General features: G+C 30.4%; 1 protein-coding gene across 11 annotated transcripts in view; it reads right to left on the bottom strand.

The window, feature by feature from the left end:
- CCDC88A (coiled-coil domain containing 88A) overlaps window positions 1–14,659 on the bottom strand; it is a 146,183-nt gene that overhangs the window by 3,244 nt on the left and 128,280 nt on the right. For 2 of the 11 annotated variants that reach the window (XM_074286961.1, XM_074286959.1), the window contains exons 26-32: window positions 12,109–12,192; window positions 10,920–11,123; window positions 10,233–10,304; window positions 9,253–9,333; window positions 6,842–7,110; window positions 4,466–4,928; window positions 357–458 (exon numbers count right to left, since the gene is read on the bottom strand). In XM_074286961.1, coding sequence (XP_074143062.1) covers window positions 394–458; window positions 4,466–4,928; window positions 6,842–7,110; window positions 9,253–9,333; window positions 10,233–10,304; window positions 10,920–11,123; window positions 12,109–12,192 — 1,238 coding nt within the window. In that variant the 3' untranslated portion in view covers window positions 357–393. Of the gene's footprint in view, window positions 1–356; window positions 459–3,468; window positions 4,929–6,841; window positions 7,111–9,252; window positions 9,334–9,665; window positions 9,753–10,232; window positions 10,305–10,919; window positions 11,124–12,108; window positions 12,193–14,659 lie in introns of those variants that run through there. The other 9 variants (XM_074286953.1, XM_074286951.1, XM_074286957.1 and 6 more) reach the window with 7 other exon arrangements.

The following is a 14,659-nucleotide window of genomic DNA, read 5'->3' on the forward strand; positions in this document are numbered from 1 at the left end:
AGAAGCTGATTTTTAAAAAATCAAGTTAAGTAAACAATTCTAGAAAATTATTAAATAGCAAGACCATATTTATATAAAGAAAATGTTATTTTATAATCACTTTCCTTTTCCACCCCCTCTCTAAACAAGTACTTTTTAAGGAAGGCTTTTTCTGCTCCCTGCTCAAGTGGGCAGAAAGACTGACAGCAATATAGTATCACTTTAATAGTAAAGAGAGAAAAACCAATGAATTAAGCAAGCAATATTTACATCTGTTAATGCAATATGCACTTACTCTCACACTTAATGCTGTTAGTTTTGTTTTGTTTTTAAATAAATGAGACTAATCTCATTTACATTTTGGGCAGGAAACTCACCACTTGGCCCACATCTCATGTAGTGGGGATAATACAATTAGGAGCTTTGTTGCTCCCTAGACCTGCTTTTTGAATTCCTGCTTTCTTGTATAGTGTCCACATCTGCAGGAAAAAAGCATTTCATATTATTTAATTAGCCAAGAATTAAAACATTTCATAGTTCATGGAAATGGTAAACTAAAAGAAAATCCCAAAGAAACAAAGAAAAGAAACATCTGCTTAGTGATTTTTTGGAAGGTATTATTCTGTTCTTTTTTTTAATTGAAAAAGGATATAATTATTACCAAAAAAAATTTATATTTTCAACTTTTTGATGTCTAGTAGGCTTAAGTATTACATTTATTCAATTGAATGGTTGTGTTGTTTGTAAAGCAGAAAATAATTCTTGCATGCAATAGATAAAACATGCACAATGCGATATTTTTGTTCTTATAAAAAATAGGAGTTCAAGAAAATTCTATAAGGGAAAAGTGTAATTGCTCATAGCAAACATTTTAAATTTGCCTTGAACCAAGAATAGTTAAAGCAATGGCTGCAAGGTCCCAAAAAGCTTGTGAATTTTTGATTTCTGGGCCTGAAGTAATGTTTCAGATGCCTCAGTTTCCTCATGTTTAGAATGAAGAAATAGAACTCTAAAAATGCAATGGTTCAGTAAGATAGGAAACTAAGAGTTCCAAAATTTTTACTGTTTTGGGGCAAACTTTTGAATATCTTTACAGGGATTGAGGGAAGTTCTATCTTCAATTTTCAATTACTTCAAAGCCCTGACAGATAGCATTGTCATTAATTACATATTAATATTTTTATTTGAAAATATATTCTAAGAATAGGATAATATATATACATACACATATGTTTATCACACACATATGCCAAGTACATACCTAAACCTATGTAAAAATTGCTCTTTAGAAATCTAAATGTGAGAAGTAAAATCTTCAGATAAAAATATTTTGTGTAGTGGTTAAATTTACATGCATACTATATTAATTCAGGAATGTGCTCATAATTTACACTTGAATAGGTCTGACAAAATAAATATTTAAATAGTGGCACAGGACAAAATCTGAAGTGCCATTACTTTTTCAAAATAGAAAAATATAGTATAAAAAAATAGTATCTGTGCATATTTTGATACTATAAGACTAGTAAATGAACCACAGAGTGAGTCAGATTCAGCCACTAATGAAGATAGTAACTTCTTAAAAATTTAATTTGGCAATGGATTAATTCTTAATATAATATATTCTTTATGCTTTAAGTTAATATCTTAAAACTTTTTAAGATAAAAGATTCTGAATAGATTCATATCTAAATTTATTTCAATTATGATGAAGCTAAAAAAATGATTGTGATAGTATGCTTTTTATAAATTTAGAGAGATCTACATCTATTGGGGATTTTCTTTGTTTATACGTTGAACCTGCTTTTTTTAAGGTTACAGTTTGAAAACACTGAGATTGTGTCGTACAAGTAGCAAGAAGAAAGATTCCTCATGCAGAAGGAGAATAAGACGAGAAAGGTATTGATTATTCTATTGTATTACATCTATAGCAAGACTTTTTATGGATTATTGGCTATGAAACACATAGGAGGTAAAAAACATGAATGGGAATGGTCTAGCTCTTTCAAATATTGTCCTGTAATTATAGAAAGACTAATATCTAAAACATGTTTCATCAAGCAAAGGACTTCTGAATTTTCTGTTTTTCATTTATTTTTTTTCTGATAATCTTCTACCATTTAAAAAATCTTTACTTCAGGATTTTTTTTTCTGGGCGCCAGATCAAATTTTGCCTTTGGCCATAGGTTGAATAAGCTGATAAAAATAATCTAAGAGGCATATCTGAAATCAAACTTGTTTTCTTGAAGGAACTATATCAAAGTTGTAATTTTAAAGCCTTAATAACTTGGCGTAGATTCTTTATATGTACTTAGGTATTATAGTGCCCCAAGAAATAGTGAATATGCAGAATTCAGGGAAACTGGGGAAAGTTTCTCTCAGGTGATTTGAAGTGCAGTAAACAGAGATAAAAGAACAATTTAAAATATATTCATAATAAAATAAAAGAAAAAACAAAGACCAAATTTGACTTCAGAGAAAGTCTGGTAGCAAAGAGGTGTGAGACTACTGAAGTGGATAGTGCATACAAATTTTATCAGATATGACCATGACCAAAATGTTGATTTGAGGGATTTTTTTTAACCTTCACATCTTTGTTATAAGACAGCATTCTATTCTGGGAATATTCTGGGAAATGAGATGTGTTGTTAAAAAAAAAAAAAAAAAAAAAAAAAGCAACACAATATTTATCTATTAAAAGAAAGAACAAAAGAACAAATTTGAATGGCTCTACATTATTAGACTAATCAAGTAATTTTTCTCAAACTCCTTCTACTTAACCCCCCCAAAAAAAAACCTTGCTAGCATATACTTAAAATTAAGAAATAATATTATGAACAAAGAAGATAAATTTAAAAGCTCAGAATGGTCATTTTAGCAGTTTAAGCATAAATATTGCAAAAATTTTCATTATCTTAATTTTTACTAATATTTTATTTCAAATATCACAGAACTAATAAACTCTAAAGACTTATTCTCAATTTCCTAATTGAGATTTTATAACTATTAGTACAAATAAGAATTCCACCACAATGCTATGATTGTTTATTATTATTATTATTATACTATATTTAAAAAATAAAGTTATTGAACTATTAAGATTCTATGGGAAAATTCATCCTAAATATACATAATAGTACTAAGCAATTCTATTCACCAGAGGACTGAAAGAGTAGGAAAAGAATTAAGAAAAAAATTCCTAGTTACAATTAATTTTATTGAGCACTCAAAAAACTCATTCATGTTTGAGTGTTAACAATGTCTTAAATTTGAACAATTCTTATAAATATGGATCCTATTTCATATTTGCAATGCAAACTAGTTATTTGAATTAACTATAATTTGCACAAAAAGCAAAATGATAAGACATATATCATAAATAACTAGTAAGAGACTTGGATCTTTCTACACTTTTTTCTTATTAGTACTGTACATGTGCAAGATAAAATATGTATGTTCTACAATAAAAGAGAAAATGAATCTTCTTACTTTGTTGTATAAAGTGTATATAGATAATGCAACAACAAAAAAAGGGAGAACACCACAATTGGGAAGTAATTTTTTTTCCTGAAATTTAGTTCAGAAGTTCCTTCCTCATAGCATGGCATGCAATTCCTTTAACATGCTCTAGGTAAAATAAAGGCAACAAAATATTTTTGTCATATGACAAACAAAAATATGAAACATTAAGCTTGGATTGTTAAGGCTGGCAAAAGCATGCAAAAATATATAGTGCAATTAATATTTCATGCAAGCTTTGGTGTGGTTACAATTTTACATTCATACACATGCTGAACATGAAACCACCATTCAAAAATAAAACGTAAACCTAACCACAAAATTGCTTTTTAGTAGAAAGCTTTGTAAATTAGGTAATAGATCACACAAAACATATGAGATGACATACATTTCAAATTTTGTGGGTTTTTTTTTAATCATACACAACCATATTCATACCAAAGAGTTTGATTATCTTCAGAGACCAATAATGGGGCGTCTGTCTCACCAGGATTTTGACATGATAGAGTAGTAATTTTACTGCTATTTGGAGAAGACTGTGAGTTACTATTAATAGACTTCTGGTTCTCTGAAGGCTGTTCATTATCTTTTTGTACAGCTCTAAATGATGAGACAAATATCTGATCATTAGTTTGAACGGCTGGTCTTTGGGGCAACCCACTTATGTTACTAACTAATTCTGTATTCAGGGATAAAAATGGTTGGGCTACATGAGTAACAGAAAACGATCTTGCATTTTCACTAGCTGATATTCCCTCTGTATCACTAAACACATTAACTGTTGCAAAAGTTTTGTCATGAAAATTGGACCTTTCAATTCTTGAATTTCTAATTTGAGCAGAGGTAGACATGACATAGGTTGAAGGCATAGCTGTGCTTAAATCACTTTGTGAATGGCAATCTATAGTATCTGGAACTGTGGAACTGTGAACTAAATCAGGGGGCTGTTGGTGGACACAGTACTCACTAGATGTTGATGGGATGTTATCAGTTGTAGTTGGTGATGGATCAATTGACACAGGCTGCCTACTGTCCTTGGACAAAAAGTCATGAATGCTTGTCCTTCGAGTGGTCCCCTCGGCTGTAGAGATCACACTGCTTGCACGAGGTAAAGTAGCATAAGGGTTATTATCTTTTGATTGTCGTTGTGATATAAAGGTATCTTTTACTAACTTGACCTTTCCTTGAGTGCTTGATGTAGATTTTCCTGGAGAACTAATGAAGTAAGAATCTTCAGTCTTTCGAGGACCAGGCTTTACAAATTGTTCAGCCTTAGTTGACCGTCCATCAGAGAAGTCAGTTGTGGTTTTTACACTTACTGACCTAACAAGACCACAGCTAGCAGCCTTTTCTCTTCCCATAAAGTCAGGAGAGACAGATAAACTTTTCATTACTTCATCTAAAAGATTTTCTTGGCTTGAAGACTTTATCTGTAATAATAACAATAAGATCAATACAGATCAATGGTTAACTGTGTACTAATTTTTTGATATAGTACTGCATTTAATCAAAAATTAATACTTTTATTGATGTTTTTAATGGCAAATACATACTTATATGTACAAGTGTGCATGTGTTTTAAGTTTTTAATTAAATGCAAAGAGCAGAGAATGAAAAGGTACGATTTAAAATTTGAAGACCTGTTTAGACTCTGCTACTAATTGCTATCTATGGGCAAATAATCTCATCTAAGTCTCATTTCCTGAATCTGTAAAATGGGGACCATAATGTGTACTATCTATATCAAAGACTGTTGTGAGAAAAGTTCTTAAAATGGTTAACCAATTTGTATATATGAATTATTCCTATGAATGGACTTCTACTGCTCTCTATGAAAATTGAGGCATTTTTTAAAAGCATACCCATAATGAATGGCAACAGCCAGAACAGCATTATAGGACAAGCTTATAAAATTTCTATCAGAGCTCAGTGTCCTGCCTGTGTTACTGTATTGCACAATGCTCCAAATATGAACTAATAAATCTGACTGGAATCAAGATAAATTTTGGATATGAAAATTAATGAGGTTTTATGGTACAAATGTTTAAAAAAATATTTTAACACTGGCTTGATCTAGCTAAAAATATTTAGAACTACTGCTACACTGGTAAAAGATTTGTTGGAAAATTAGAAATATATTCCATGTCTTCAAATTCATACTTTCTCAAACACTATGAACCTTTTCTCCCTTGATTTGATGCAGAATATTCTTTTAGAAGCATTAAGCTTAATTTACTAATCTACGTTTGGAAAGAGGTTTAAAGATGCTATGTTCTATAAATGTGCATACTTCTACTTATGCACAGAATGCAATACCACATCTTCCCGACATCTCCTTCTGGATGTCAAATAGGCATCTAAAAAATATGTCCAAAATGAGGTTATCTTTTCTAAAAAGAGCTTATCTTTTCTGACCAAATGTAGCTTTTGTTACAACTTCCTTTTGTTTTTGTTGAAAGGCACTACCCTACTTCCAGAATTATGATTTCAAAGTTATCCTCCACATCTAGTCATATGCCAGTGCCTTTCTAGTCTTAAGTGTACAGCATCTATTGAATCTGTCTTTTCTCTAACTACCACTCAAGTTAAACCCTGATAAAGAGTCTGAACCACTGCAACAGCCTCCTCACTGACCTTTCTCTGTCTCTAGTTTTGCTCCTCTCCAAGCTCTCTACATAAGATAGCCTGTTTTGATATTCTTAAAGCACAGGTGTGGTGGTTTGGTCATATTACTCCCTTGTTCGCTATTGCATAAACTATTCTGTCAAGATGAACTGGATTCAAATCTTGCCTCTGATGTACACAAGTCACTTAAACCTTCTACTTACAGAGGAAGTACCAATATTCCATTTACTCAAGTGAATTTAGAGAGCCAAGCTTTATTAGCTTTGTTAAAAGATGGGAATTTAATTGCTTCTCAGTTTTCATTCCAATTTTGTCATTGTTAGATATCATGGGACCTCAGCCACACCAATATATACTAGGCAATAATATATAGCATGTTTTATATCGACATCTTTTGGACTACATGGTCTATATATATTAGTATAAACCATTTTTGTTCAAAACTAAACTTATACCCTTCTCACAAAAAAGGTTTATAACATACACTCATATATACATATGAACACACATATGTGAAATACACACACATATGTAGAACTGGCTGTGAAATTCCCACAACTCCTTTCTACCACTCAACTGTAAAATGAAATGGAAAATCTTTCATTATAAAAATAGCTTTTCCTGGTGCCCCTTCAAAACTAAGTTGTTTGTTGCATTTTTTTCTATGCTAGCTTAACTAAATTGTTAACATCCCTAAAAATCTTTTTTGTAACCTTACCTGTATTGAGGTAAGCTTGTTGCTTTCTTCTAAAAACTGCTGTAAAGTAACCACTTCACTTCCAGGGGAACCAGTTTTCATCTTGTGATGCGCTCCACTATCTAGCGTTTCAGGCATTTTATGCTGGAGTACAGGACTTGATCTGGTGTATCGTTTCAAGTACTGGATTGGACTGCTGCTACTACTGGACCATGCTTCATGCTCCTGAAGTAGGCTAAATTCTCCACTGCTGTGGCTTTGTGGTCTGCTTTGACTATTAACTGCACCTGCTTTTAGAGCAAATGGCGTTAAAAATTCTTTAACACAAATGAGACAGAAACCATTCAAATATTATTTATTTGTCCAGGTCCTCATTTTAACCTCTTTACTTACCTCAAATTTTATTTCAGAAATGGTTCTGAAAACATGCCAACAACATTTTCAAGAGCATTATTATTTTAATAAAATGGTCACAAATAATTTGAAAACAGTTCATAATTAATCCCATACAGGAAAAATTCTAAGCTTCTCTTATTATTTATGAATAAATCACAGAAAAAGCATTTGATAAAAAATTACTATATGTAAAGCACTATGTTAAATCCTGGGGATTAAAAAAAAAAAAGTAAAGGAGGAACAAGTACTTAAAAATGTTTTGAGAAATACTAGAAACCTATTCTAACTGGTGAAAATTCTAATTTTCTGCATTTAAGTAAAATTCTGGTTTTCTCCTTTGAACACTGAAGGTTCATTATAGTGAAGTTCCTCGGCTCTCTATATAACTATGGTGTTTTTCAGTTGTGTCCAACTCTTCATGATCCTATTGGGGTTTTCTTAGCAAAAATATCAGTGATTTGCAATTTCTTTCTCCATTTCATTTAACAGATAAGGAAACTGAGGTAAACAAGGCTAAGTGACTTGCCCAAGGTCACACAGCTAATAAGTGTTTAGAGGCAGGATTTGAACTTCCTGACTCCAGGCCCAGCACTTTAACCAATGTTCCACCTAAAAAACAAAAATACCAAAAACAAACCTAAGAAGTATATTTACAAAGCAAAATAAAATGGAAAATGGATACCTCCAATAATTAAAAAGCAATATGGAAAGAACTCAAAAAACCTGGATTATGATACTAATTTTATAATTAGATATATGACCCATGCAAGTTAACTAAAGCCTCCTGAAACTTGTTTCCTTCTAAAGAAAGATAAAATTGTGGAAATAACATTTGCCTTATTTATTTTGTGGGGTTTTATATACTGATATTTATAGGAAAATACTCTGTAAGCTGTAAAATATTATACAAATATAAAGTGGTATTAAGATATTTCAAGGCAAAAAAAAAGTTCATCTTAAAAAAAATTGAAAATACTTTAAAAAATGGCCTTTTATTATACATAATTGATTCAGTTCTATATTAGTATGCTGATATTCAACTGTAATAACTGAAATGATTCTGAACAAACTCCATAAGATCCAAGATATTACTCAATATGATATTTTGGATCAAACATCTGAACTGTTGGTTCTTATCAACTGTATATTCCTAGAACTGGACTAAAAAAAAAAAAAAAAAAAAAAAAAAAAAGAGGAAACACCACTTCCAAAATGGATAATGGGAAGAAACTCCAGTACAAAATAAGTAAATTCATATCTAAATTAGTTTAAAAGGTGAATTTTAAAAAAATTGATAACCTGGGCAAATAAAGATCACTAAATACAATCCACAGAAACCCAATTTAGATGTAAAAAGACCTTAGTTTCATATTTCATATTGTATAAATAATGCCAATTTTCTATTAGTGTGATATACAAACTCTGAGACAAAAAGTGTAACTCAGGCTTTTCTAACCCTTTGTTGAATGAAGTGTAACTCTCAAATGAACACCAATATTCAATAGAAAGACGCTTCAAAATATTTTTTATGCAATATTGCTTCATTTAAAATTATTCATGTAATTTTCACTTTTACACTACATATATACAATGCTCTTCCAAACTGTTTAAAGGATATTTTACTATTTATCCATTAAAGAACAGAGCTAAGTATTTTTGATAAACTGTTATTCTTTAGCAAGTTCAAAATTTTAAAATATTAAACTATTCATTCAATTATTTAAATGTACTTTTAGAAATTACTTTATATATACTTTTACTATAAACCTGATGATTCTGTGAAGATTAAAAAATAGGAATTAAAATTCCAACTGATTCATTCTTTATATTTGCATGTAGGTTAAGTATAAGTCTTATAGATTTTTAAATGTGTTAAAAAATCTGTACACATTTATAATGCTCAAAGTAAAAATTATTTTCACTAGAAGATGTTACACACAGCTTCATCATGTCATCATATCAAAGACATCACTCTAAATCCCATTCAAATAACAGGAATGGATGGAATGCATTAATATTATTTCCCTGTAGCATACCTTTGACATCATGGAGTGAAGCATTATTATTGCTATTACTAGTGGATGTTCTACCGCTATCAAGGCTGGCTGGCCTGGAGGCTAAATGGAAAAAGAAAAATCAAGAGATAACATAAGATGTACAATTCAACAGATGTTCCTGAATGCTCTGAGGTAATGATCATGCATGATTTCACTGGCTTGAGCATGCCTAATGTAATTAAAGATTGATTCTTGCAGATTGAAAAGAGAAGGAATTTCCAAGTTGTTCAAGAGGACACACTTTAAAAAACAGCACTACTAGAAAAGTACAATTTAAGTAAAAGGAAAAAAATAGTGTATTAAAAGTTCAGATACTGAGATAGAAACCAAGTCTGCATTGGTTTAATAGAATGACATGCAAAAAAAAAAATGCTGGTGATTATATCACTTACAACAGATTTGACAAGGAACCCTGCACATTGTAGCGATGCCACGAACAGGAGGAGTATGAGCGTCTGCACAGTTAATGTCCAGTACTCCTATCCAATATAAGGGAAATAATTGTATTAACAATGTCCTATGCTATTTTATTTCAATAATGATTAATTTCTTTTCAATCTGATTCATAAAATGTAATTTGCCTAGGCTAAGATTTTGGAAAACAAAAAGGTTTCTAATTAACTTTTTTGAAATAGAAATTGGAACTTTAAAAAAACCCAATAAAACACCTAATTCATAAATTTATCCCAATACTGGTGAAACTGGCCAAACTCCCCCACCTCCATTTTTGGATCCTGTTCAGGCACACTTCATAAATAAAAATTAAAAATAGAAAACATCTAAGAAAATCCTTTAGAAAATGTGTGTTAGAAGTGGAGAAGTAACAAGAGCAGTCAAGAAATATTGAAGCTATATTAGCACATGCTTTCTTGAAATGCTTTCATTCACCAACATTATGCAACATTCTAAACATTCCCATTCTGCATTCACTTTGCATTAACTAAAAGTCTATTTCTTACCATGAACTCTTGAGCCTGTGCTAGAATCATCACTAATACCTTGTGGACTTACATCTTCAAATGATGTGGTATCTATACATAAAATAATAAAAAGAATAAAATACATTTTTATCATAAAAAATTTCATTAGGAATCTACAAAGTGAATGGAAATTGCCTATCATTCTAGTACATTGTTCATTATGCAACATATTTTCATTGAATAAATCACAGTGTTACAGTAAAATCTGCATTAAAAAAAGATAGAAATAGAAATCATAGTTTTAGTGGAAGGTATTAAATGTCTTAGGGAAAGATCCTTTAAGTACTATAAGCATCTCACTATGATCTTAGAAAGTAAGTGAATTGATAGTTCTATGTGGCTCCTCTTTGTCTGAAATTAATGTCTCTTACTTTTCCTATGTTGCACTGTTTCTTTCACTAGTTTTTCCCTATTCCTTTCATTTCTACATGGTTTTGAAATTTTTGCAGGTATTAGTGAAAATTGTTTTGATTCAGATCTGTAATTTATTTATTCAATGCTTGAGGCTCTCTGAAATACTTTACACAGCTTAAAAACCCAATAAAACTCATCAGATCATTTTGTAAACATTTAGTTAGGCCATTAAACAGTAAAAAAAGAAAGCAACTAAGAATAAATTCTTGTAGTCAACAAAGTCACACCATAGTGCAAACAGACTGCCTATACCTTTATTATTAACCAACTGCTTGGATCTGAAGCCTGTAGAAGAGTTGACAGTTGCAAAGTTGATAGCTGTAGTAGAGAAGGCCATAGCTCCCAATTCTTTTCTCCTTTTACCCGTAGAAATATCATCAGGAACCTCCAAATTCTCAGAACTACCTGTCCATTGTCCTCCTGCTAGGACCATGGATTGTACCAGGTCATTCATGGCTGGGATGCAAATGAAAGCAAATGAATAAGCATGATTTAATGAATTTGTTCTTAATCCCATTTTGTATCTTAAACTGTGTGACATCAGTCTATGTATCAATGTAACTGATATAAATGTTTCATAAAGTAAGGTCACCCACTTTGAGACATGCATTCAGCTGAATGAAATGTGACATAGAAGCCAAAGGTTGAATTTTTAGTGAATGTGAGCTTTTATGTTTTAACTTTTCCTTTGGCAGTCAAAGAAAGGTATTTGTGTACAACTATCATGCTTTTGCTGTAATCATATGCAATAGTATTTATTAGAAGCCTTGGTATGTTGTTTTGCAATGACAAAATGGAATGATTAAAGGTAAGATGGATAGAGGTTCTAATATAATATTAATGTTGAAAATGGTATAAAGTGTCCTTGCTCATTGTAGGTTACTGAAGGAATAAATTGTTTATATATAAAACAAACATTAAATTTGGGAGGACAAACTGGAAAACAATACTATCCAAATAAATCAATTTCCCACTCTACTTTCTTTAGATCAAACAGAAAATATTACAAAAGAAAGAATGACAAACATTTTCAAGGGTCACAGACCTTTTTATTTTTTTTACATCAGATTATTTTAGAAAACCAATTTCTCAAATTCATAATTTAGATACATTTTTTAAAAAATAAAATTTGTTAGTGAATTTTGTTATATATTAAAGCCAGTTTTGGAGGGGTTTTCCCCCTCAGATTTGAATTGCACTAGAAACTTACACAACATGTATGTACTAAACTGGTACACATATGTACATATATGCAATAGAGAATATGCATATTAGTGTAATTTCTGTGCCATGTTGGAAAAAAAGAATGCTCCAGCTCCTTGTATTATAGGAAGACTGCACTTTGCAAAGTATGAAAATTAGTGCAGTCTAAGGAAAAAGGTTAGTGAAAAATTAGTAATGGAAGCCATTTGAAAGAAGCTGAACTGTCATAAAGTCTTACACATGGAGCGACGGTAGCAGGCCTTCATTTTGTCTTTATCCTTCGGTCTGTTCCTCAAAAAGGGCAGTCTTTTCAGTGCAACCACTTTAATGTCAGAGCATGAGGAAAAACGGAAACAGGGAAATGAAAGAAAAAAAGGAAGAAGAACAGATGGGAGTTAAATGTTGAAACTAAGGACAGGAATGAATATGTTTGAGTTTCAGCTATGTACACTATTCTTAATCTATTATTCTCATGCTTTTTGAGTGACAATGATCATGAAATCTGTACCATGAAATCTAAATATACTTGGAATAGCACTGAAGACAATGGTGAGGAACATACATTTGGAGTTGAGTTATTCCTATAACACAAGAATTGCTGAGAATTATTTGATAGAAATTCTCCTAGAAAAATAGACAATGGACACCTGTAATGAAATTTGTGGTATTACTTAGTAACATAGGAAACCCTCACAACCTTTTCCAATCTTATATTTTCCCTTTCATCTTTATATAAGAACTTTTTAGAGAAAAGCTTTATTTTGAAAGAAAGGGATAAAAATTTGACTGGTTATCAAAGCAAGCTGTAAATTTTATTTATGAATGTGTATCAATTCTAATTGTGGAAGGGGGGAAATTTAAAAGAACTTCTCAAAAACATATACAAATATTTTATAATTCCCTCAGAGAAAAGGGAATTAATTTCTCAGTTCAAACTAAATTTTAGGATTGTAATTCTTGGCTTTAACCAAACAGATGAATCTTTTGTTATGGAGAAACAGATAATTATATCCATAGTTCATAAAGTAGGAATAATTAGATATAAGAAGAAAGGAAAGTCTTCTGATAGAAGCATTATGTTAACATTAGACTTCGGTAAAGAGCAAAAGAAATGGATATATATATATATATACACACATATATAATATATATACACACACACACATACACACACATATATATAATATATGTGTACATATATATGCAAGAAAGCACAATAGAAAACATTACTAATGCATTTTAAAGTCCCTATAATAATTTAAAAAAATTTTTTTTAGAAAATACAAGATTTTATTTTGCAGCAATATTTTATGACTAAAAGGATATTAAGATAAATGCTATTTAGTTATGAAAACATGTCACAAATATACATTTTTGGTAAAAATATTTTTTCTATTTCATTAGTTTGTAAGGCTGTTCAATTTAAATACTTAGGAATTTTCAAAATTTTAAATGGTAAACTATGCTTTCTTTTAAAAATTTGCCTTTTCTCTTGGTCCATGCAAAATATTTTGACTAAGAATCATGACTAACATGGAGCTAAAGATGATAATAAATGTGTGAAATTTATACTGACAAGTTAGAAAGTAGGCACAATTGCAATACAGGCAAAAAATTTATGTGAACTGTTTTTTTTTGTTTTTTTTTTTAATTTGGCAAAAAACAGATATTTTCAATGACTAAAAGGTAAAGAACTAAAAGTAACGTGAAAATGGAAACTGGCCATAACAAATTTGAATGGTAATAGCATGCATATGTGTTGCATTAGCTAAAAGCATTTCTATTCCAACTGTTTGCTGGATGTGTTAACAAAAAAACAAAAATGTTTCTGAATTTAACAAAAAGGGAAGAATGTGATCCCTTTGCTAAAATAAACTCATAAATACACATGGCTATTTTCCACTGTTGGGAACAAAAAATATTACTGGAATAAAAATATGCTAATTTTTGAAGATGTTAATTTTTTTGGATCCTGAAATTTTAAATTGCAGAAAGTAAAGTATAATCTTTTGATCTTCAGGCAAAAACTTTTTTTTTTTTTTAAGCAGGGATAACAACTCAATCAATGTCTATTAAAAAATTTGGGATTCAAAAGACTGCTCCACCTTTTCATGAATCTAGGTTCTATGTATAACCATCCAAATAAAGTTTCTGTATCCAACAGAATAAATAAAACATCATCTTTGCTTCTTTTCTTTAATAGTAATATCAGGTATTTTATATTTGAACATCTAAACATTGGTGTAATATCCATTATATTAGTGGAATAATTATCACCTAGCAATAACTAAATAATTTAGTATACATTTTGATTAAAAACTAAAACTCCAGATCTACTATTCTGCCCAGAATGAAATATTTTCGCAAGACTGCAAAATATAATATGTAAATTTAAAGACTTGCTCATCAGTTTACCACAATTTAAATTTACAACACAATGCATTATTTATTCTTCTTTGGCTCCAATTATTGTCTCCATTTTTGAAATAAAGAGCAGTAATTTAAACTTGCAATTCCAGAATCTATTTCTGGGTCTATCCTCCAAATACTAGTATCTTCTTCAAATGCGTCTTTCTAGAATTATTTTGAGTTAAGGACATGCAATTAGCCATGTAGCAAAGACCATCCTAATTCTAATTCCCAATATTCTAGGGTACATCACCAACATTTACAACTTTGATATAGTACTTTTGAAATTATTGTTAAGAATCAATTATTTTTAAATTTTAATTTCTTATCTAAACATATATATCATTGCTATCATTTTTGAATGACAAAAGTAAGTTCCT

This window comes from Sminthopsis crassicaudata, chromosome 2 (genome assembly GCF_048593235.1).
Source record: "Sminthopsis crassicaudata isolate SCR6 chromosome 2, ASM4859323v1, whole genome shotgun sequence".
NCBI classification, from domain to species: Eukaryota; Metazoa; Chordata; class Mammalia; order Dasyuromorphia; family Dasyuridae; genus Sminthopsis; species Sminthopsis crassicaudata.